Source organism: Eleutherodactylus coqui, chromosome 11, assembly GCF_035609145.1.
Source record: "Eleutherodactylus coqui strain aEleCoq1 chromosome 11, aEleCoq1.hap1, whole genome shotgun sequence".
Classification (NCBI taxonomy): Eukaryota; Metazoa; Chordata; class Amphibia; order Anura; family Eleutherodactylidae; genus Eleutherodactylus; species Eleutherodactylus coqui.
The window spans coordinates 66,639,995-66,665,219 of NC_089847.1; the positions used below are offsets into that span (position 1 = coordinate 66,639,995).

General features: G+C 42.0%; 1 protein-coding gene across 4 annotated transcripts in view; it reads left to right on the forward strand.

The window, feature by feature from the left end:
- Positions 1-24,484, forward strand: part of PACS1 (phosphofurin acidic cluster sorting protein 1) — a 141,887-nt gene extending 117,403 nt beyond the window's left edge. For all 4 annotated transcript variants that reach the window (XM_066582469.1, XM_066582470.1, XM_066582472.1 and 1 more), the window contains 7 exons: positions 9,050-9,155; positions 11,041-11,083; positions 11,790-11,832; positions 11,963-12,098; positions 12,453-12,649; positions 15,863-15,982; positions 21,708-24,484. In XM_066582469.1, coding sequence (XP_066438566.1) covers positions 9,050-9,155; positions 11,041-11,083; positions 11,790-11,832; positions 11,963-12,098; positions 12,453-12,649; positions 15,863-15,982; positions 21,708-21,823 — 761 coding nt within the window. In that variant the 3' untranslated portion in view covers positions 21,824-24,484. The remainder of the gene's footprint in view (positions 1-9,049; positions 9,156-11,040; positions 11,084-11,789; positions 11,833-11,962; positions 12,099-12,452; positions 12,650-15,862; positions 15,983-21,707) is intronic.
- Positions 24,485-25,225: the final 741 nt, after the last annotated feature.

Below are 25,225 nucleotides of genomic sequence, written 5' to 3' on the forward strand. Positions count from 1 at the left end.
ACCCCCTAACAGAATACCTTAAAATTGGAAAAACCTTCCAGAAAATGTCACGTTTTTATTGTAAATTTTGAATTTGTATTCTGAAAATATATTTGTTGCAGAACTCCGTAATCTTAAGGGCATTTTAACCTCTTAGAGATATAACTAATTTTTGTCTTAAGAACCAGTAAATTGTTTTCCTATTTTGCTCCAGCAGATGGTACTTTTATTTTTTCGTCAATGTAGCTGTATAAGACCTTGTAATTTGTTGGATGAATTCTAGGTTTCATACAAACCAGTTTTGGCTGCATATAATGTATTGAATATCATTTTATTAGTTTTTTGCTGGTGGCAAAGGAAAAAAAGGGATTTGACCATCGATTTTTGGGATTTATTTTTACGGCGCTCACCATGTGATATAAATATTATGTTAACTTTATTCTATGGGTCATAACTAGAGATGAGCGAACCTACTCGGCCACGCCCCTTTTTCGCCCGAGCGCCGCGATTTTCGAGTACTTCCGTACTCGGGTGAAAAGATTCGGGGGGCGAATCTTTTCACCCGAGTACGAAAGTACTCGAAAATCGCGGTGCTCGATCGAGTACATTCGCTCATCTCTAGTCATAACGATTATGACAACACCAAATTTCTAGAGATTTTATTATGTTTTATTGCTTTTGCACAGCATTAACACTTTTCTTCTTACAAAAAGACATTTGTGTCAACATATTCCATGATGACCACAGCAATTTTATTTTTACATTGAGCTGTATGAGAGCTTGTATTTTGCAGAATGACTTTTGCTTTTTATTACAATTGTGAGGCTTTATACTACTTTTTGGTTATTTTTTTATTTATGTTTTAGGGAAGTGAGATGAACAGAAAACAACTATTTTGGCTTTTTGTATTTTATTTTATTTTTTTTAAACAGATTTTACCGTGCTGGATAAATAATTTAAGCATTTATAGTATGGGTTGTTATTATGTGGCAATCTGAATTACATGCAGTTTTTTATGCTTTTATTTTTCTCAGTATGTAAAGCAGTGTGCAAGGTGAAGAAGACTTTAAAAAAATGTTTGTGTAAAAGCATTTAAATGCCACAGCATCTGCGGAGTTAAACAGCATAGAGGATTGATTAGAAGAGCAAGTGCACTTTTTTTCTACCCTTTCTATGGAAAAAGGACCCCCACATGTGACAGTTAGTGAGCAAATGTGTTCTCTGATTGATAAGGGGGCGTACAACATGAAGAAAACTCTTGTTACCCATTCCCTGGAACAGGGGAGGGACAAGCAGAAGAATGACAGATAGTTATCTTCAGCCTGCTTGTCCCTCATTCATTCTCTCTGCTCTTTACAAAGACATGACAGCTGTAAATTCAGTATTTCCAACCCAACTTCCAGTGGCTGTAACTCCATTCCTATCAGTGCCACTGAAATGCTTTGCTGTAACTTTAAAGCGAAGATCTTGGCTTTCAAATGACAACAAAGACATATCGGTAGCGCTGGAAAAAATGGAGCTGCAGCTGTTTGAAGTAGAACGAGCTCTGTTTGGCCAAAACTGTGATTGCTTTTTTCTACGGATTGAACAGAGCTCTTCCTAATCGTCAGGGGGTTAGATTAAAAATGTGTATGCGGTAGGATAAATAGATACCTGAATACATTTAGGTATTTCTAAATGCTAGTTTTGTCCAGGGACCATCATTAAGGAATGAAAATGACTGCTAAACACAGACCCTATTCTGCTTGGATGGGTCGAATCAGGACAGATAACTGAACTTATCTAAGCTCCTTGCTTCTCTGACTGTCAATAATGATTCCCTGGACTATTAACCCCTGTAAAAAAGGACAAACCACATTAGTATACCAACGCTGCTGCTTTTCCTACACTATATTTTAGTAGATACCTCCCCCACAGCAGCCAGCCTCCTCAGTGCTCTCTGCCCCTTCACATATGAGATAAAAGCTCAGTTCTGCTCTCACAGCTAAGATCCTATCTGAGCAGTGATAACCACATATACTACTATAGTTTGTTCTCTTTCACAGGGGTTAATAGACAGTGGAAAAAGGAGAGCTTAGATATCTCTCTGACCTGACACTACCCACCCTAGCAGGACAGTCCCTGCGTTTAGTATCCATTTTCATTCACAAATGATGGTCCTTTAGACAAAAAGAGCAGTTAGTCTAAAGAACTGTTTTATCCTACTGAATACACTGGATTTTTTCACAATTTTTTTTTGGTTTCTCAGACAACCCCTTTAAAGTAGTAGCTAAACATTAGTCCTGAAATATTTGCAGTTTCCATATTGACTACAAGATGTCAGCATAGTAATCTATATGCCCGAAATGCTTTTCATTTTAGGCCTCCTTCCCACGAACGGATTTCCGCCGCGTAATTCGCGGCGAAAATCCGCTGCGTTGCACGCAGCTATTAGGTTCTATTGAACCTAATAGCTCCATGCTCACGATGCGTAATTCCACCGCGGAATTACGCACCGCGATTTCTCCCGTCCTCACCCGCAGCATGCTCTATTTTCTGCGGGTGAGGACGGGCTGTACGCACTGACGGCTTCCATTGCAGTCAATGGAAGCCGTCCATTCACGCTATCTCCCGCTGTAACCAGCGGGAGATAGCGTGAAAAAACGCTTTCCCGCCCACCGCCGAGCGTCATATGACGCCAAATGACGCGGTCCGGCCGCGTCACGTGACACGGCTGGTGACGCGAGAGCGGTGGGCGGTGACGAGCGGTGACGAGCGGTGACGCGGCGGTGGTGGGCGGGGAAGCGATTTCACGCTATCTCCCGCAGGTAAGTATAGGGGCTCTGGGGGGCGCCGTGACGGGCTTCACAGCGGAATATTACGCTGCGGAGCCCGTCACGCTCGTGGGAAGGAGGCCTTACAGCCTACCAAAATGTCACCTCTGTGTGAGTGTTTTTAGCTGTCTTTTATTGCAATTTTATGGATATGTAACACATAGTAAAAAAGATACATAATCTTCACAAAATCAAAACATAAGACATTTAGAATTTTCTCATAGTTTTATACAAATTTTTGTATAGGACCTGGGTATACTGGGTGATGATGAAGACAACTGGCAAGTAATGTGTATAAAGTAGTAACCTTGTTTGTTGCTTTGAGCACCAAGGGGACCATAGTACTGAAAAGCATATGTGCTAATTCCTTTATTCCTCCCAGTCTTTGCATATTGCTTACCACCAATATTTAGGTATAATGCTATTGTCCACAGTGTGCCGAAGCATAATTAAAGGGGTTGTCCCGTGCCGAAACGGCTTTTTTTTTTTTTTCAATAGCCCCCCCGTTCAGCACGAGACAAACCCGATGCAGGGGTTAAAAAAGAAAACCGGGCAGTGCTTACCTGAATCCCCGCGCTCCGGTGACTTCTTACTTACCTGGTGAAGATGGCCGCCGGGATCTTCACCCTCGGTGGACCGCAGGGCTTCTGTGCGGTCCATTGCCGATTCCAGCCTCCTGATTGGCTGGAATCGGCATGTGACGGGGCGGAGCTACAAGGAGCCGCTCTCCGGCACGAGCGGCCCCATTCAGAAAAGAAGAAGACCGGACTGCGCAAGCGCGTCTAATCCGGCGATTAGACGCTGAAAATTAGACGGCACCATGGAGACGAGGACGCCAGCAACGGAACAGGTAAGTGAATAACTTCTGATAACTTCTGTATGGCTCATAATTAATGCACAATGTACATTACAAAGTGCATTAATATGGCCATACAGAAGTGTATACCCCCCACTTTGTTTCGCGTGACAACCCCTTTAAGTTACACTCTTTGTTTAAAAAAAAAAAAAGCACCTAGAAGGAGTTGCAAAACTCTGCATGCAGTTACATTTCAGGCAGATACGCAATTGATTAGAGTAGTGGTATGATTAGATGAAGGGTCTAGGCACCTGAGACCCTTAAAGGGGTTCTGACATGAATAATGTTTTTATGCTTTAGCAGCCATTGTTCCCTGGTGTGCCTAATGGACCCAGGGAACCCATGGTTTAATGGCTGCTAAAGCATAAAAAGATAACACTTGCCTGTTCTTCTGTTGTTGTTGACATCGGAGGGGTCATCTCCCAGCAGGCGCTGTTCCTACTCTTCTGTCTGCACAAGCCGCGCCGCTCCGGGATCGCGCGCATGCGCAGTGGAGAGGTGCCCTCTGACAGGAGTCAGGACGGGCTGCGTCTCCACTGCGCATGCGCAGCACTCCGGAGTTCAGCAGGACGGACGGGCCGCCCACAGCAAGCACTGTGCGGTCTGTCCGTTCACCTCGGAAGTGCCTGACGGACGGACCAGAGCAGGAAGCGGTCTTTTTGACCGCTCCTGCTCTGCTTTAAAGGCACAGAAGAAGATGCCGGCTGGAGGGGACATGCCTGGCGATCAGGCCAGGCAAGGTGAGTACAAATTTTTTTTTTTATGTCAGAACCCCTTTAAAGTGATTCCACTCTTGACCTATAAAAAAAAGCTATCAGAGGCTACTTGTGTGTAGTGGACTTCTCTTTCTACTTTTTTAAAGCTTATGAACATTAGATATGCCTCTACAATGCAATCAAAAATATTTCGCCCAGTTAACAGATTTTGAGAGGGTTGACCGTATTGGAATGTGAGAAGCCCATTACATGTACGGTACTATTGTACCTTAAAGGGGTTGTCCCGCGAAAGCAAGCGGGGTTAAGCACTTCTGTATGGCCATATTAATGCACTTTGTAATATACATCGTGCATTAAATATTGGCCATACAGAAGTTATACACTTACCCCCTCCGGTGTTGGCATCCCCGTCTCCATGGCACCGACCGAAGCCGCCTTCTCCCTTGATTAGACGCGCTTGCGCAGTCTGCTCTTCTGTTCTGTTGAATGGGGCCGCTCCGGCGTGCTCGCGCCGCACAGGTCTTCTGCGCCTGCTTCAGACCGCTGTTGAGTAGAGTATGGCGGGGAGAGCAGCCGGGGGACCCCAGTGACAGTGCTCCCGGCTGCAGCATGCATCGAGGAAACGGGAGCCCACATTATTAGTGCGGCCTGGAGAGGAGGCTGGAGAACATTTTTTGCGGTTCCCGCCGGATTGTATGGCAGGGGATGAATTCAGCCAATCGGGAGCTAGGGGCGTTCCTCCATGCAAGCCCTGTCAAACACCTAGCTTCCGGTGGTGACAACGTACAATAGTACCTACATGTACTTCCTTTGACACGAAACCAACTGTCACCTCCATTTGCAGTGGTGTTGTGAATGACAAAACTGGACAGCTACAGAGTGGAAACTGGGTTGTCTTTAGTGGCGCACCCCACTTACAAAAAGACATAGACAAACTGCAGCAAGTTCAGAGAAGAGTTACGAAGATGCTGAGCAGTCTGCAAATCATGTTCTTAAAGGAACAGTTAAAGGACTGTTTAGCTTGCAAAAAAGAAGGCTGAGAGGAGACTTAATAGCTGTCTACAAATATCTGAAAGGTTATCACACTGCAGATGGATCAGCCCTATTCTCATTTGCACAAGAAAAGACTAGAAGCAATGGGATGAAACTGAAAGGGAGGAGACACAAATTAAATATTAGAAAAAACTTTCTGACAGTGAGGGTGATCAATGAGTGGAACAGGTTACCACAAGAGGTGGTGAGTTCTCCTTCAATGGAAGTATTAAAACAAAGGCTGGACAAATATTTGTCTGGGATGATTTAGTGAATCCTGCACTGAGCAAGGGGTTAGACCATGATTCAAATGTTCAGTTTTCCGCAACAAAATAATCATTTTGCTCTGATATTGTAATCACTTACTTGTATCAATGTCACAATCAGTCATAAAGTTTCATTCGATTCCAAAAAATCCTTCTAGCTACTTGATTTTATTTTTGACAGTGAGTGTATTTGAAGAGTGGTTTTAGGCCTCATGTCCACGGGGAAAAGAAGAATTAAAATCCGCAGCGGATTTTAACTCTTCACCCGCACGCGGATCCGCACCCCATAGGGATGCATTGACCACCCGCGGGTAGATAAATACCCGCGGATGGTCAATAAAAGTGAATAAAAAAAAATATGGAGCATGAAAAAAAATGGACATGCTCCATTTTCGTGCGGGTCTCCCGCGGGGACGGCTCCCGTAGGCTTCTATTGAAGCCTATGGAAGCCGTCCGGATCCGTGGGAGACTAAAATAATAATAACTTACCCGCAGCGGTCTTCTCTTCTTCGTGGCCGGATCTTCTTTCTTCGGCCCGGCGGATGTGCCCGGCACATGCTCGCGGTACGCCGCCGACATGCCGAGCACATCCGCCGGCCCAAGAAAAAAGATCTGGCCGCGAAGAGGAGAAGATCTGCCCGGTCCGCTGCGGGTAAGTTTAATCTTATTTTCAGCGCTCATGTCCGCGGGGCAGGAGGGACCCGCTACAGATTCTCCATGGAGAATCCGTAGCGGGCCTGATTTTCCCCGTGGACATGAGGCCTTAGGGTTTTTATTTGACTACTTTAAAGAGGAATTTCCAATAGTAGACTTTTATGACATACTTGCCTCTGAAACCTGCACCTACCTCCAAAACATAGGTTCCCGGAACCACTTCCTTTCTGGTTACATGGTCACTTGCCACCATGTCAAGATCTAGGATAAATACATAGTAACATAGTTCGTAAGGCCGAATGAAGACATTGTCCATCTAGTCCAGCCTGTTTATCCTTCTATGTTGTTGATCCAGAGGAAGGCAAAAAACCCAAGAGCAGAAGCCAATTAGCCCTTTTGCGGAAAAAATTCCTTCCCGACTCCCTAATGGCAATCAGACTGTTCCTAATAGTTCCTACCTGCCTGTATACCCGGATTAACAATTAACCTAAGATTTATAACCTATAATATCCTTCCTCTCCAGAAAGACATCAAGTTCCCTTTTAAACTCTTCTATGGATTTTGCCATCACCACTTCCTCAGGCAGAGAGTTCCACAGTCTAACTGCTCTTACAGTAAAGAACCCTTTTCTATGTTGGTGATGAAACCTGCTTTCCTCTAAACGTAGCGGATGCCCTCTTGTTACCGTCGTAGTCCTGGGTATAAACAGATCCTGGGAGAGATCCTTGTATTGTCCCCTTATGTATTTATACATAGTTATTTGGTCGCTCCTTAGCCTTCTTTTTTCTAGAGTAAATAATCCCAATTTGGATAGCCTCTTTGGGTATTCTAGTCCCGTCATTCCATGTATTAGTTAAGTCGCTCTTCTTTGAGCCCCCTCCATTACTGTAACATCTTTCCTGAGCACCGGTGACAAGAACTGTGCGCAGTATTCCATGTGGGGCCTGACTAGTGCCTTATATAATGGAAGGATAATGTTCTCGTCCTTCGCCCCTATACCTCTTTTAATGCACCCCAAGACTTTGTTTGCCTTTGCGGCAGCTGACTGGCATTGGTTACTCCAGTTTAGTCTACAATTCACCAGTACCCCCAGGTCTTTTTCCATATCACTTTTCCCTAGCAGTACCCCATTAAGTGTATATTGGTAATATCCGTTTTTGCTGCCCATGTGCATAACCTTACATTTATCAACATTGAACTTAATTTGCCATTTTTCTGCCCAAGCCCCCAGCTTATCCAGGTCCGTTTGTAGCCGCACATTGTCCTCCGTTGCATTAATTATATTGTATAATTTTGTGTCATCTGCAAATATTGATATTTTGCTGTGCAGCCCCTCTATTAGGTCGTTGATAATTATATTGAACAGAATGGGGCCTAATACTGAACCCTGTGGCACCCCACTAGTGACTGTGGCCCAATCAGAATATGAACCATTTATTACCACCCTCTGCTTTCTGTCATTGAGCCAATTCTTTACCCAATTACACACGTTTTCACCCAATCTGAGCTGTCTCATTTTGTATATTAGCCTATTATGAGGTACGGTGTCAAATGCTTTAGAGAAGTCCAGATATACGAGATCAATAGATTCTTCCAGGTCCAGCCTAGAGCTTACTTCATCGTAGAAACTGATTAGATTTGTCTGACATGAGCGACCGTTCATGAACCCATGCTGGTGAGGAGTTATTCCCTTGTTCTCCTTGAGGTACTCATCGATGGGGTCTCTCAGAATCCCCTCGAAATTTTTTTCCGTTACTGAAGTGAGACTTACTGGCCTGTAGTTACCAGGCTCACTTTTGGTCCCCTTTTTGTAAATTGGAACCACGTTGGCAATGCGCCAATCCAATGGTACGCCGGTCTTGATAGTGTCTAGAAATATTAGATATAGCGGCCTAGCTATCTCATCACTTAGTTCCCTTAGTATCCTTGGGTGTATTCCATCTGGGCCTGGCGATTTATCGATTTTAATCTTCTTTAATCGGTTCCGCACTTCCTCTTGCGTTAAGTATGACATATTTTGTGAGGGGTTCATTTTATTCCCCTGCATCTCGTGTGGCATTTCCTTTTCGTTTGTGAATACGCTTGAAAAGAAACTATTTAATAGATTTGCCTTCCCTCCATCATCTTTAATGATTTCCCCTGCATTATCTGTTAAAGGGCCAGTGCTCTCCCTGCATATCCTTTTGCTGTTAATATAGTTAAAAAATAGTTTCGGGTTGTTTTTGCTCTCTTTGGCGATCAGTCTTTCTGCCTCCTCCTTGGCAATTTTGATCCTATCTTTGCATATTTTGTTTTTTTCTCCGTACGATTTTAGCACTTCTTCGCTACTTTCTTGCTTTAGTAGTTTGAACGCTTTCTTTTTTTCGTTTATAGCCCCTCTTACCGTCTTGTCGAGCCACATTGGTTACCTTTTAGTTGAGATTCTTTTATTTTTAAAGGGAATGAACTGCTCGCATGAGGAGATTAGGAGCCTTTTAAACTTTTCCCATTTATCCTCTGTACTGTTATTTTTGAGGATGTTGTCCCATTTAATGTTACCGATAGTAGTTCTAAGCTGATCAAATGAAGAGATGACCGCAAATATGTGCAAGTCTTTTAAAACAATTCTATGGGTGCTATGGAAACTGCACCAGCATTATTCTGTGTTTGCAGTTAGTCCTTAGATTGAAATATAAATAACTTAATTCATTTGTTCAATGTGTTCATGTGTTTCACTTTTTGTTATTCACAAAGAACCATCGTTTGACATCATCGGGCGTATCATGCAATATGTGAACGGAGCCAGCAACTCCCAGCAACTACCAATCGCAGAAGCCATGTTAACCTGCAAACATAATCTGTGAGTAGTCAGAATATGCTGCAATAAATATTTGTCGTTTTAAGAGTCTTTTGGGGCCTTAGAATATGGATTACATAACACAGCGTGCTCGCTCATCTCTAGTAGCTACAGAAACCACATAGTACAGCGCATTACAATGCTTCTGCAACTCCCCTGTGCTATGTTGTTTCTGTAGCTCCCATTCACTTCAATGAGGGCTATTGAAACAGCGCTCTGCTGAAGCTCTCCGTTCTGTCCAACAGGTTGTTGGAACTGAGCTCCGGGTTTCCCCATGTTGGCTATGAAAAGCCAATAAAGCAACAGCCGTTTAAAATAATCCACTAAACTAATCCACTTAAACACCTCTTAGGATATGCAACTTGTGTTGTGATTTATAGTTTCCACTCCAGAATGAACTAATGTTATGCTGGTTTTATGCTGCTTATTAGCTTTAGTCATGTGGGCTGCACATTTTGATTCATTTTAATATTGGATAGAGTAGAAGGAGATTTGAACTTGCAGCCCTCTACTTCCTCCCTGCTGCAGAAAATGTCCACATGTATACAAGGAGTACCAGAACAGTATACAACTACAGTGGTGTTGCAAGACTTGACTGAAATTTCACACTGTCAGCTTCTTCCATTACTTGATCTTGTCATTTAATAATTTATTCACACTAACATCTAATATTCATAGCATATAAATGTGATTACATATGTAAAACTTCCCAGAAATGTATTATTGAAACCCCTTTGTTTTACAAAAATCTATAGTTGTTAATGCTTGAAAACTTAAGTCTCCCTACTACCGAAAGACAAAAATACAGCAATTAATATTGTCAGCACAATCACTGCCATGTTTACTAGAACTGCTTCTGTGGAAAGGACAATGATTGTGATTCTTTTTTATATATGTACTTATGGCTTTCTGATAGATTGTTTTCTCAATTAAAGTCTAAGGGGGGCAGACACATACATGGCATACATTAAAAGTATAAAACTAAAAACTCCAGCAATCTCCAGAAATCCTGCAGCTCTTGGCCGCATCATGTGACCAGGATCTTTAAAAATTCCATTCACAAGCCCCGTTAATGGCGAGATGGGGAGAGTCTTTCATCTTATACGCCATAACAGAACCCCCTTGCTTGTTGCCGGGGAGGTTCAGAGCGGTCTTCGCTGTAGGGAGGACTATCATCTTAACCTCCCTCAAGCCAATTTTCATGGGCCTCTGACGGAACCTCCCAATGTGCGAAGACTATGTTAAAGCTGTTAAGACTGCACTTAAGACGCAGATTGTAACCCATCTCAATAACTGCAACTGTTATAATTAAAATGCAATAAAATTTGATTTACAAAAAAAAAAAATTCCATTCACTATCATAACATTTGACCACTCTGAAATGTCTATGTAGTGGCCACAGTGGTCGCTGAACATGGCCAGTGCACCAATCAGAACTTAAAACATGTTAAAAATTAATATTTAAACATTTAGAAAAAGAAAACTTAGAATTTAATATAAAGTGTTTCATTGGCTTAGTATGGATTGTATGAGTTAATAAAACCAACTACAAAGTCAAGGGCTGTGGGACAGCTACATTTTATTTAAGAAACTATATAGTCTCTGTAACATCTGTGTCCATTTGATTTCAGGAAAGTTTGGTAATCCACTGCATGTAAAGTTACAAATGTGGAGTAACAATTCCCCACCCCACCCCACATTACATTACAACTAAATGATTGTAAGTGATAAGAAGGAAATGGCTAATCTCAATTTTTCTACTTTTAGTGTTCCATTTAAAAGGACTTGTTGGCTTTTCTGATATGTCTAATGTGTTAAATACTTGTAGATATTGTGACCTAGTCATAATGTGGTACTGTCAATTACATAAGACTTTCTCCTTTCTCAGTCAGGAGGATGATTCATATCAGAAGTTTATACCATTCATTGGGGTAAGTGGCTGAAAGTAAATACTCTTTTCATTTTACCTTTTTACCATACTTTGAGATATATATGGCTAGATTGACAGGTCTCTCCCAATTTGTGTATAGGGAAAGACCTGTTACTCAAGCTGAGCTCCACAGCATTTCAGAGTAAAATATGGCTGTTTGTAATGAGGGAGCCTGTCAGTATTTCATGCTGCCTGTAATTCGGGCAGTATAAATCTTTCAACAGGTTTCCTTTATATCCTCGACCTCTAATGCTCCTTTCTTAGTCTAGACAACAAATCTGACAAGTGGACTGCGTCACCGCTGACGCACAAGCTCTGTTCTGCGCATGTGCGGCTGTGAGCCAGCTGGCACATCGCAGAGCAGAAAGAAGATGCCGGAGTAGGTGAGCTGCGAGTCACTGCAGGGGCACGGGTCGCATGCCGCTGCGAGAATTCCCGCAGTCGAAATCTTACCCGAAGAACATATATTTATAATAAAAATCTATTTTTAATAAAACCTCAGTTTTCAATTATACATTCCCTTTAAAGATTTAGAATTAATCATCTTATTTAAACTTTTGAATGAATTTCTCCAGTTTCCATCAATTTCTCCCTGTGTTAAAAAAAACCTTCACATATTGAAGCTTTTTCCTTTTCTCCTTGTGCCTCACTGTTCTTCTATCCTCTGGGGTATCCTTCCTCTCACTGGCCCTCATGTCCCCCTGTAGGTGGTGAAAGTCGGACTGGTGGAGACGTCCCCCCCTAATACTGGTATGTGAGGAAGAAAAATTCCCTCATCTGTACCAACCCTTCAATCCTAACAAATATCCCCATTCCCTGTTCTGAAATCTAAATTGTCCTTCTCAACTTCCCTAAGTGGTAGTGTTTGGTTTTCCCACAGATGCAGAGGACTCTATTTCTCTTGGTATCGGATTCCCTTCTACTTCTCCACCGTCATCAGCTGGGATCCTCCGTGATGGTTCAGCAACACCTCCATCTTCTCCTTCTTTAAGTGCTAGTCTCCAAGCAAACACAGGGTTGGAAGAAATGTTCTTTTACTTTACATTTGTACCTGGATATACTGAAATACAGTGTGTGAAAAAGTACAGTGAAACCTCTTCAAAAGGACTACCTCTTGGAGAGGACTACCCCCTTTTAGAGACCATTTGTGATTGCTGTTTTTGGTGGTCATCGCAAAGGTTTCACTGTATTTTAAGCCTAACTTAAGCCAATTTTTTATACATGTTCATCAGTTTTTGTGTATGTTATTAGATTTGCTCAATTGTATTAGTTTCATGTCCGTAACTCTTTGTATAGCTTTTTGTTTTACAGTTCAAGGTACTTTCTAATACAAAACCAGCCTAACCTGACTGATGCTCTGCTTTATGTAGGACCACTTCAGATGCTTTAGGATTGCAGGTTGATTATTGGCTAACGTGTGACCGGAGAAAAGAGAGAGAAGGAGGAGGGAAGAACACTCTACGTAGTATCTTCCGTTCTGTGGTTGTGTCACGTTTGCCAGGACCAGATACACCAACTGGTAGTATGAGCCTAAGTGTGGTAACAACTGAGTCACGAAACAAGAAGGGTAGGTTTCATCCTATTTAAATAACATTTTTATCTACTCAGTCACTAGTTTCATGCATTACTGTATGATTTTTCAAAGTTGTGATTGTATGATTGTACCCCATAAAATCAAAACTGGTTGTACAGATCTGTGTGAGGCAAATAGCTAGGACCTACAGTTCAGTATGTATCTAGGAAAGCTTACTGTCACTGTCTCTGATGTAGGAAGGGAACGTAGATTCAGTATCATTTGGATTTAACCCATTCCCTCCCCATGATGTAAGGGTACGTCATGGGAGCAGGGTACTTCTCGCAAAATGACGTACCATTACGTCATAGGAATAGCGCGAGATCATGACTGATCTCGCACTATCCCACAGCAGGAACCGGCTGTCCGTCATAGCCGGCCTCCCGCTGCAGCAGCGAGGGTGCATCGGAGATGTGCCCCCCACTGTTAACCCCTTCCCATGCCGCGATCTATATAGCGCGCTCCCTCTGTGAAGTTGCCGGGCTCTCGCGGTATAATCACAGAGAGCCCGGCTGTTGCCATGGCAACAGGACGCCAGATACTGGTGTCCTGTGTTGCCAGTGCCTAAGATCGCTGTATAAGAAGTCCTGCCAGTCCCTCAGAGGGACATAGATGGTGTAAAAAAAAAGCTAATAGAAATGTACAAAAAAAAAATGTAAAAAAGTTGAACACGCTTTTTATTTTGTACAGAAAAAAAGCGTTAAAACCCGCTAAAAAACAGAGGCAAAATGCAAATTTTTAGCATTTTGCCTCCCAAAAATGCAATAAAAGTGATCAAAAAAGCCATATATTCCCCAAAATGTAACCAATAAAAACTACAGCCCGTCTCGCAAAAAATAAGTCCTCACAGAGCTCCGTACGTAGAAAAATAAAAAAGTTACAGGACTTTGAATGCAGCAATATAGAAAAAAGAAGATTTCCGAAAAAAGGGGTTTTATTGCAGAAAAGTGGAAAAACCTAAAAAAAAATATAAGTAAAGAGATGAGATTAGCGCTCCAATATAAGGTGGAGGAAATTGCATAGTAGGGAAAAAAGGGAAATCCAATTGGACTCACCCCAGTCGTACCGGACCCTGTGAAAGGTCACGGTGCGTCTAATGATCCTGGAAAGCAATAATTATCCACGGTGGAAGCTGTGATGTCGTCAAGAAGTCCTGATCACTGATCAAAAAGACATCCCAATGGGGGAGAGCATCGCAGGGTGACTCTAGGTAGAATGTATACCAGAGGCAGCAAAAGGCAGTAGACAATAGGTAAGAACCCCCCCCCCCCCCCCCCCCCGTGCTCCAGTAACCGGATAGGGGAAATGAGAAGGCAAAAGGAACTTACTTAGCAGGGGTGTCAGTGGAATTGACACCCCTGGATATCCTGGTCGGCTCATAGAAATAAAATCTTGACCAAGTCGCAACTTGGACAAGATTTTATTTCTACGAGCCGACCAGGATATCCAGGGGGTGTCAATTCCACTGACACCCCTGCTAAGTAAGTTCCTTTTGCCTTCTCATTTCACCTATCCGGTTACTTGAGCACGGGGTGGGGGGGGGGGGGGGGGGTTCTTACCTATTGTCTACTGCCTAAAAAAAATATAAGAATTTTGGTATTGTTGTAATCGTACTGGCCCGCAAAAGAAATTTATTGTATGATTTATGCTGCATGATTAACGCTGTATAAAAAAATAAATAAATGCTATGGCAGAATTGATGCGTTTTCTCTCCCTGTTATCATAAAAAAAAAATAATAAAAGTTTTACAATATAGTCTATGTACCCAAAAATTACACCATCAAAAACTACAGTTTGCCACGCAAAAAACAAGCCCTTATACGGCCGCGTCGACACAAAAGTAAAAAAGTTATGGCTTTTGAAAAATGAAGATTAAAATCCGCCGAAAGTCGTTGCGTCCTTAAGCTCAAAATAGGCCATGTCCTTAAGGGGTTAAAGAGTGCCTAAACGTTTAAACTTTTTTTCATATAATACTTTTAGGGAAATAAATGTATGTTTCTCTACTTTTTAAACTCCTCTCCTCCTACTTTCACCACCTGCAATGATCTTTCTGTTTGAATGTACTGGTAAAAGCCATGTACAGCTAAACCAAATAACAGCTGCAGCCTATAGAAGTCTATGGAGAGTAGCTGCTGGAAGGAGAAAAAAGCAAGCTCACTCAGACATAGTTACAACCAATAAGTGTTTTATCTTAGCCATGTCCTAGATTCCCATCTAAACTACTCAGCACTGCTGTATAATGTCTTCCATGCTGTAGTCACGTGTTTGTCTTTGCCGGTGTTAGGATTGTGTGGGCAGGCAAAGCACGGGACCCACACGATCGTGACCAAAGGGGACACACACGGGATACATGCAACTGGCCCTGGCTAACGGGAGGTAGACATGGCCCTACCTAAGCGGGGACATTGCCCCAATAAGGGCAGCCCAGCGGTCTTCGGATCTGGGCCCTAGCTGATCCTAGGAGCCACGCACCAGAACAGGATGCATTCACATGCCACATGACAGACCCAGAATACACCACATACAACATGCAACCACTAGTAACAGATTGGAAGCTGAATATAAATACCAGGTATTAGTTGACATGCTGTACAAGATGTTGAAAGCTAGCAGGCCACTTCACAGCTCCTGGTTATACTGCTAGTCCCTACACTAACCAGGAGTCCAGCAGAACCGGACAGCATTCACACCTCATGCTGCAACAGGACAGGACACAGATTGCAGGACACACAGCAAACTAACACAAAACTGACAGAATTTAAACGTACAAACGGACATGAACCAAGTCACACTGCAAACCTCACCAGACAAGCATTCATGACTACTTACCTGAGGGGCCATGCAGAGACTGACCAGGAGCTGGGTTTATATGGGAGCACAGATCCAGGGGATTGGCTAGCAGAAAGTACCACACCCAGCCAACTCAATCATTAACCCTGAGAGTGCTGTGCTGCTGGAATCACAATAGTACAACATGTCTCAGCAGCACACGTAACAGTCGGCTTCAGCAGATCCTTGTTCCTCCTCCCTTCTCCCTTTATCTGGGCTGAAACTATTATCTTTGGCTTGTATATCTTTAGAATATGTATCTGTTGGGCAATTTGTAGTGCATTTATACATTTTTTGTGATGTTGAAGAGGTGCTTGTTAATTGGAGGTTTGATTTTGGAAATGCGTTGTGTATATTTACTTAGCTTTTTTATTTTAGTGCCAACAATTTTCCTAAGTAAGAAACCAAAGGAAAAAGAAACTGATGCCAAAAGTCAAACAATAGAAGGAATTACCAGACTCATTTGTTCTGCTCGACAGCAGCAGACAATGCTCCGAGGTAAGATAGTGCACTATGTATATAAATGGAAGGGAGTCGTGTGTGTGTGTGTGTGTGTGTGTGTAAAGGACGACATGTGTAGTGTCAGAGGTAAATATTTTAACAGCATTATTTAAGTGTTCCATTTACAGGCAATTCCTTAGTTGTATTTAACCCCTTAACGACCGCCCCATCGGGAAACTACGTCCTCAGAAAGTGGGCCTTAATCCTAGAGGACGTAGTTTTATGCATCCTCTTTGGATTGATGCCCACTGGCCTGAGGACGTGACAGCTCCATGCTGTCGGTGCCCGCAGGTAGCCGACAGCATGGAGCTGTCATCCCAGGATGCGGGCAGTCCCCCCGGCATTGCGATCGGCGCTATGCAATGAATAGCGCCGATCGCAAAAAAGTAAATAAAACAGTGTAAAAAAGTAGTAATTCAGCTGCTCTGATGGATCGGATCCATCACGGCAGCTGAAAATACTCACACGGCTTGTCGGCGGTGTCACCCGAAGATCTGGTCCTCCCGGACCCGCCGGCGGCCTTCTGCGCATGCGCGCCAGGCGATGACGTCACACGCACGCGCAGAAGCCCGGGTGTCCCTGGCAAATTTAAAATCTCCTGGCTCCCGGAGGTAGCTGGAAACCAGGAGGTGTTACCGGGGACCACTGTGAGCGGTCCCCGGGCCCGCGATCACCGCTATCCATTGCGATAGCGGTGATCGCGAAAAAGTTGAAAAAGTAAAACAAAAGTATAGTTTGACCTCCCCTCATGGATCGGATCCATGAGGGGAGGTGAAGATACTCACCCCCGGTCCTCTGCGATGTCCCGATGTCCCGGGACCCGAAATCCCCGTCTGCGCATGCACGCCCGATGATTGACATCGGGCGCGTGCACAGAGGGGCTCGAGCCCCGGGAAATTCAAAATTGCTCTGCTCCTGGCTGCCATGTGTAGCCAAGAGCAGAGGGATGTCACCAGGGACATGATCACTGTCATCCAATGGATGACAGTGATCATGTAAAGTAAAAAAAAAGTGCAAAAAGTTTAAAAAAATAAAATAAAAAAAGGGGTAAAAGGTAAAAAAAAAAAAGGGCAAAAAGTAAAAAAAAGTTTTAAAAAGTTAAAAAAACCTTGCGTTTCATCTCCCCCCACGGATCATATCCGTGAGGGAGGATGAAATGGCATACCTAAGGCCTGCGGATTTATCCGCGGACCTCACCCCAGCTTCTGCGCACGCGCCCTTCGCCAATGTGGCAGGCGCATGCGCAAAAGCCGTGGTTTTTTAAAATCTCCCTGCTCCTGGCTACAAAACTTAGCCGAGAGCCTGGAGATTTCATGGAGAGCCGCGGTGAGCGGTTCCTGATCACGTGTTCGCCGTTATCCAAAGAATAATGGCGATCACGTAAAAGTTAAAAAAAGGGGAAGGTTTATCTCCCCTCACCGATGCGATCGGTGAGAGGAGATAAAACTTTTTACCGGAGGCCTCCATATTTGCACCCCGACGCAACTTTCTTCCGTGAACTTTCCCGTATTCTGCGCATGCGACCGCCGGCAAAACACCGCACACATGCGCAGGATTCGGGGAGCCCAGGAAACTTAATATCTCCTTGCTCTCGGCGACCAACGGTCACCGAGAGCCTGGAGCAGTGACGGGTGGCCTCGTTGAGCGGTCCCCGGTCACGTGATAAAAAGGTAGCGATCTACCTTTGGCCGGTCTCACATGACCGGATAGGAATTACGGATTCCGCATGCGTTTGATTAGCGGTAATACGCAGATCAATCGCATTGGATTACACGATTCCGCTCACATTAGCGGGTTGGAATTGTGTAATCCACTTGCAGAAAAGAGAACGCAGCATGTTCTATTTTACCGCGGATATCAGCAACATAGAGCCCATTGTGCTCCATGGTCGCGGATATACCCGCAGCCCATACGCAACTACGTTGTATACGGGCTGCGGGTACCCGCGTCATCGCTAAGCGACGGTGCGGGAAATACAAACAACAACAACAAAAAAAAATGTACTGCGCATGACCGCCCGTGTAAGTACGCAGTTATGCGCAGTACATTACGCGGCCGTACGCAGGGTCACAGCCGGGCTCACAGCCGGGATCCACCTACGGCTGCGTAAGTCCGGCGTTATTCAGACCGCTACCTGTAATACGCAATTTACAAGAAGCCCCGGGAACACTCGCCTTCATGCAGTTCCAGGAGCACCTTGTTGAGCGCCTTCTGTGTGAGACCGCCGCACCTTGTCAAGCTTACGGAGACTCACGGAACGCCACTTTTTACACCCCATCCCCGCCACTGAGGTCAAAAAATGACCCCCAAAAAGCATGAGAGGAGGGGGGATACCCGATTTTATTGCCCTATGTGCCCATCCCAACCAGCCTCCATAATTGCCCGTCTTTGGAAATACCACACAGTTCACATTATTACTTTTATCTAAGATTTGGGGAACGCCGAAAAGGGCGCGGAGGGGGGGGATTTTTAGGGAGTCAATTTTTATTCCGTACAAATGAGCAATGGGGCCTGGAATGTATTCAGTTGTGCCCTGCAATCCAACGGGTGTTCCCTCCATTACAGGCCTTGCCATGTTTCCTGTAAGTAGATTAGGGCCACAATGGGTATGTTTTTGAACACGGGACAAACGGGGGTATCCATTTTGGGGTGAAGGTCTTCATTCCTATGTACACTGTACAAAAAAAACCTGTTTTTAAATTGACAAAATTGCCAAAAAAATGAAAATCGTAATTTTTTCCTTCTGCTTTACTGAAATTTATTCAAATACTGTGGGTCAAAATACGCAGTACACTCCTAGATGAATTCGTTAAGGGGTCTAGTTTTTAAAATGGGGTCATTTGTGGGGGTTCCTTATCGTTTTGGACGCTCGATAGCTCTATAAGTGGGCAATGGGGCCTGGAATTTATTCTGTTGTACCCTAAAATCCAACGGGTGCTCCTTCCATTATAGGCCTAGCCATGCGTCCTTTAAGTAGATTAGGGCCACAAGGGGTATGGTTCTGAACACGGGACAAACAGGGGTATCAATTTTGGGGTGAAAGTCTTCATTCCTATGTGTGCTGTACAAAAAAAACAGTTTTTAAATTGATACAACTGCCCAAAAAATGAAAATTGTAATTTTTTTCCTACTGCTTTGCTTAGATTTATTAAAAAATTGTAGGGTAAAAATACACAGTACACCCCTAGATAAATTCGTTAGGGGGTCTAGTTTTCAAAATGGGATCATTTGTGGGGGTTCTCTGTCGTTTTGGCCGCTCAAGGGCTCTACAAGTGGGCAATGGGGCCTAAATCACCTTCATGCTAAATTTCTGTTCTGAAAGCCACCGACTACTCCTTTCATTTTGGGCCCCGTTGTGCATCCAGACAAAAGATTAGGGCCACAATGGGTATGTCTCTGAACACGGGAGAAACAGGGGTATCCACTTTGGGGTGCAAGTCTTCATTCATGTGTGTGCTGTACCAAAAAAGCAGTTTTTAAAACGACAGAATTGCCAAAAAAACGAAAATCACAATTTTTTCCTTTTGCTTTGCTTCAATTCATTCAAAAACTGTGGGAACAAAATGGTCAGTACACCCCTAGATAAATTCGTTAAGGGGTCTAGTTTTCAAAATGGGGTCACTTGTGGGGGTTCTCTTTGATTTTGGCCGCTCAAGAGCTCTACAAATGTGCTATGGGGCCTAAAACGCCTTCAAGGAAAATCTGTTCTGAAAGCCACCGACTACTCCTTTAGTTTTGGGCCCCATTGTGCATCCAGACATGAGATTAGGGCCACAATGGGTATGTCTCTGAACACGGGAGAAACAGGGGTATCCATTTTGGGGTGAACGGCTTCATTCATGCGTGTGCTGTACAAAAAAAGCTGTTTTTAAAATGACAGAATTGACAAAAAAACGAAAATCACAATTTTTTCCTTTTGCTTGGCTTGAATTCATTCAAAAACTGTGGGGTCAAAATGGTCAGTACACCCCTAGATAAATTCGTTAAGGGGTCTAGTTTTCAAAATGGGGTCACTTGTGGGGGTTCTCTTTGGTTTTGGCCACTCAAGAGCTCTACAAAAGTGCTATGGGGCCTAAAACGCCTTCAAGCAAAATTTATGTTCTGAAAGACACCGACTACTCCTTTCATTTTGGCTCCCGTTATGCATCCAGACATGAGATTAGGGCCACAATGGGTATGTCTCTGAATACGGGAGAAACGGGGGTATCCATTTTGGTGTGTAAATCCTCATTTTCATGGGCTTTATAGGAAAAAAAATATGTCTTTAAAATGACATATTTGCAAAAATATGAAATTTTATTTTTTCTCCCCTAAATTGAACTAATTCCTGAAAAAAACTGGTGGGGTCAAAATACTTATGACCCCCCTCAGTGAATACACTAAGGAGTGTAGTTTTTAAAATTGGGTCATTTGTGGGTGTATCTATTATTCTGACACTTATGAGCCTTTGCAAACTTGCCTTGGTGCAGGAAAACAAAGTGCTCCTCAAAATGCTGAAAAGTAATGTTAAATTTGTACGTCCTCTAAATGGTTAAAAAAAACACAAAAGTTTTTCAAGTGTGCATTCAGAATAAAGTAAACAGATGGAAATACATATCTTATCAAAAATTTGTACAGTATGTTTGGACATATTTGAGATATTACGGTTGAAAATGTGAAAAAATGACAATTTTTTAAAATTTTTTCCAATATTAGTACTTTTAATAAATATACACAAATTATATCGGTCTCTTTTTACAATCTAAATGAAGTACAACATGTGGCGAAAAAACAATGTCAGAATCACTGGGATATGTAAAGCCTTTACGGAGTTATGCCACGTTGAACGACGCATGTCAGATTTCCAAAATTTGGCTCCGTCACTAAGGCGCAAACAGGCTTCGTCACTAAGGGGTTAATGACCACTGTGCAATTTTCTTTTTTTTTTTGTTCCGAAGCAATCGAAGTGCAGCCATATTGCTATTAGCATTTCAGAAACTGATGGTGAAACTGGCACTTTGTTAGCCTGTTGTATTGATAGCAAAGTGACAGTTGTAGTATAATTTTCTGAAAAACTAATTGAAAGGTGACAGACAGTATGGCAGTATTTATTAAAGGGGTTTCTGATTAATAAGTACATTAATGGAAGTGGAGGCATGAATTCTATATAAAAAAAATTGCAATAGCAATACTCACCTCTCCGCCACTGCGCTGCTTCCCCCGATGCTGCTTGAGTCCTCCAGTCAGTGTGTTTACTTCGGCTGCAGTAATAACATGGTTGTTTACCCACGTGACCACTGCAGCCAATAGGAGGCCCAACATGGGATTTAATCAGTGACGCCTGTAAACAGGCCGGGCGTCTACATTAGAAGCCCACATGACTGGTTTACAGTACATCATTGGGCCAAAAGACTCGGTGATGTCATAGATCAGGTGATTATATTGCTAAAATATTGTTATGAGCAGGAGGCCCAAAACTATCTAAAAAAAACTAAGTCTGACAACGTCTTTAATTACACATGGAAGCAAACAATAATGCTAAATTAATTTTTTTATGTTAGAAACACTGCAAATTACTTTCAAGCAGTTATTAACATTTCAAAACGTTTAATCAATGATCAGTATGTGGGGATCAGTATTGTGCTTCCTGCTGACCTGTGCCCCAGTGGTAAGAAAAAAAATAATAATGAAAAGGGTTTTTGCAATAACTACATTTATCGCCTTTATTCCTTTTGTCTTTCAGTCACAGTTGATGGACGACTTTTCAGTGATGTGAAGTTTTTCCAGGTGGCCTCTCAGTGGCCGACTCACGTCAAATACTTTCCTGTTGGAGTTTTCAGTTCAGCAGGAAAACCATGATTATTTTTCCCTAAATTCATCACAAATAGGAGCTAAATACACACTTTTAATATTCACATGCAAGTCTAACTCTAGTGAAGTGTGACGCTGTATTGTATTTTAGTGCATACTAATACCATTCTCATCTCCTTGATGGACATGTTGGTGATGAACACCATCTGTTATATTTTACCTGCATGTACATCAGGGTATCAACCAGCACTTGCCACATGTTACATACAGTTAATATTCAAGACATACCATATTTTTCAGGCTATACATAAAACTTTAGGTCTGAAAAGCCAAAATTGATTTTAAAAAAATGCAAGCTTAGTGTTTGTGCTCTGCTGACATTCCCATGAACACTCCATTTAAAGTATGGTTTTTTAGGTACATTTTCTTAGCCTTACTGGTAGCTCATTCTATCATGTGCCATTCACTCTGGCTGCAGGTCTGTCTCTTATGTATGTCCAAGTGTAGTTCGACTTGGAATCTTGTCTACTAGAAATCTGTTCCACATAGTGTGTCATGTTTCTTTTGCTCTTGCTGTTTTCTAAGCTCAACTTGATAAGCTTCCCTATAGAGGAAGTGCTTCATCACTTGTTGCATTCTGTATGTCTTTCCATACTTCTCCTATTTTCTTCCCTTTTGCTATTTTGTGGGAGCATCTTTCCCCGCATGTCCACTGTTTTGTTTAATACCTCACAAGCTTCTCCATCATAGCAGAAACTCCATCTGTGTGTGAAAATTCAACAGCCAAGCATATGCAAGTCCAGTTCTGTAATTAAGTCTAATGGTCCCATGTGACCGCTTTTGTTACTTTACGCCTTAGTCATTGTGATTGATATGCTAAAGTCAGCAAACACTTCATCCTCTACTTGAGTGTCTTTTTTGCAAAGCACTGTGGTCTCATTTTCTTCTCCGTTTTTAGGGTGCATTCATAGTGTATGTAGGAGGTGTACTTAGTAAGCACAATGCAATTCTTTGGCCTAAGCTCCTTTGTTAAAAGAAAAAAAAGACATAACACGCAATACACTTTTTACTGGATGCCTCTCTGTAGAATCAAGTAGTTGGCTATGTATTATACATAAGAAAAAAGGTGTACTAGCCTGACAGAGGCTAATAGAGTGCCTGTCTATCAGGTGAATCGGGGCTTGTGGATATGTTTGATGTATATGCCAGGAACTATACCTGCTTATATGCCAAATGAACACTGTAAGAACAATGTGAATGCACTCCTACTTGAACCCAATCCCTCACAGACATGGCTAAATGTAATAAACTGTTAGTGATAAAAAGTTAATATGCAATGTTGTTTATAACTATGTAAAATGTCCATAAATACCTGGGTTCAGGTACATTACCATTGACAGATCAAGCTGGTATAGAATATTAGAGACTAGTAAATAGGCTGATATTCAGATAAATAATCCTGATGATGCACAAAAGGCATCATTTCCACATAATTACTAACTGGCATAGTAGAATAATTTAGGCATACATATTACTTTTACTTTGGTTAAAACTTTCTAACAAGAACCAGTTGAAGCGTTCATTTACCTACTGCTCTGAAAAAAATACAAGCTGTATTGTATGATTGTTCACTAATGGGCATCAGCAAGTTTTTCTACTAGACAGATTTGATTGAAGAGGGCCATAGTGATCATTTGGAAATGCTGGGCGTCTACCTATTCGTTACTAAAGGTGAAAGAATAATATTGCAAACACATACATTTGATATATCACACATTATACCATAAGGTTCATAAATCTTAGAAAATTTGACATTACATATCTTTGATACAGTAATACCATTTATAGAAATTCTGTTATTGACATGTGGTGGTAACTTTAGTACTCGGTATGTGACTGAAGGCAGAAGATATGCATAGATTTTGAATGCTTCTTTTAGGTGCAATGTATTAAAAACCAAATTTGTAACCCTGGAAATATACAAAAATACCTCACATATATTGTTACATCCATACACAAAACATCTCTGACACTGTTACCTAACAAACTGTTATATGTAATTGAATATTTGACATGTGTTTTATTTGTGATTTATGTATAGAAATAGTGGGCATTCATTCATGGTCTCTGATTCCAGATGTACACCATTACATATGCACAAATATGTTGCATACTATATTTTGCATATTGTACCATTACATCCTTAACAATTGTTACATATACATTTGTATATCCTATGTGCCCTGTTACATATAATTTACTGCAACATATATACTTCGTTAAATAGACATAATTACCATAAATTGTTGGGGTATTCATCAGAAAGTCAAACTGACAAAAGAAGTCACAAAGCTCAAAGACACAAGTTTATGAAGTCAAACTGTATCACACTCAAACATCTAGAGCATTATATACACTCCATGGTCCTGTATCTAAACATTGTCTTCCTGGCCTGTCAGCTTTTTTGCTTGACTCATTTTAAATGTCTTAATGTGTGATCTGTTTGGCTACTTGTAAAGCACAATATAGTTCAATCTGATGGATTTCTGTCTAAGCCCCAATCTTTTTCCCGATTTCCCATTTTGTCCTTGTTCATCTTATACTATTTGTCTGGTGTTGCACAAATGTATATAATTTGCTTCACAACTTATTTTTATGTTTTATATTGTTTTTATTATTATTGTTTTCATTAAAAGTTTTTGTGGTTTACATATTGAGGTGCTATATAATTTATGAGTATCCTTTATGCTGGCTTTATGACCTTTAATATTTTTAAAATGTGACTGTAAAAATTGATTATTTTGTTTGATACATTACAAAACAAACATTCAAATAGTTAAAGTGTTCATATATATAGAGATAACTATATAGTATCTATCTACAACATGGGTAATAAACCTTTCAGACGTGGAGATCTTCCTGGGAACGGTCTTCAGATCTGTAGTACGTGATACTGAGTTGTGACAGGATCATAAGATGAATAGTGTGCAGTTATCTGGGATTTTGATATGGTCTTAAAAGATACTTCTCCTGCTTCTCAACACAAACTCCCCATCCTGCTGCTAACCATAATGCTGTGCTTCCCATTGTCCCCAAATGCAGTTTTGTAAACATAATTGCGGCATTATTATAGTCAATCAGTAATAGTTCCCACAAAATAATTGCACTTCCTAGTGCCCACATAGTGTCCCTAAAATAATTGTGCCAACCAGAGTACCCCAACAGTAATAGAGCCAACAGTGTCCCACAAAATAATTGTCAAGTACAGTGTTCCCTAAAATTGAACAATCGTACCAAAGCAGATATCCACCAACATTAATAACACCCCAATGTATTTCCCAAAGTACCATTGATACTGTGTTTTCCCCAAAATAAAACACTGTCTTATATTAATTTTTGCCTGAAAAGAGGCACCGTGTCTTTTTTTTGGGAGGTGTCTTAATACTTATC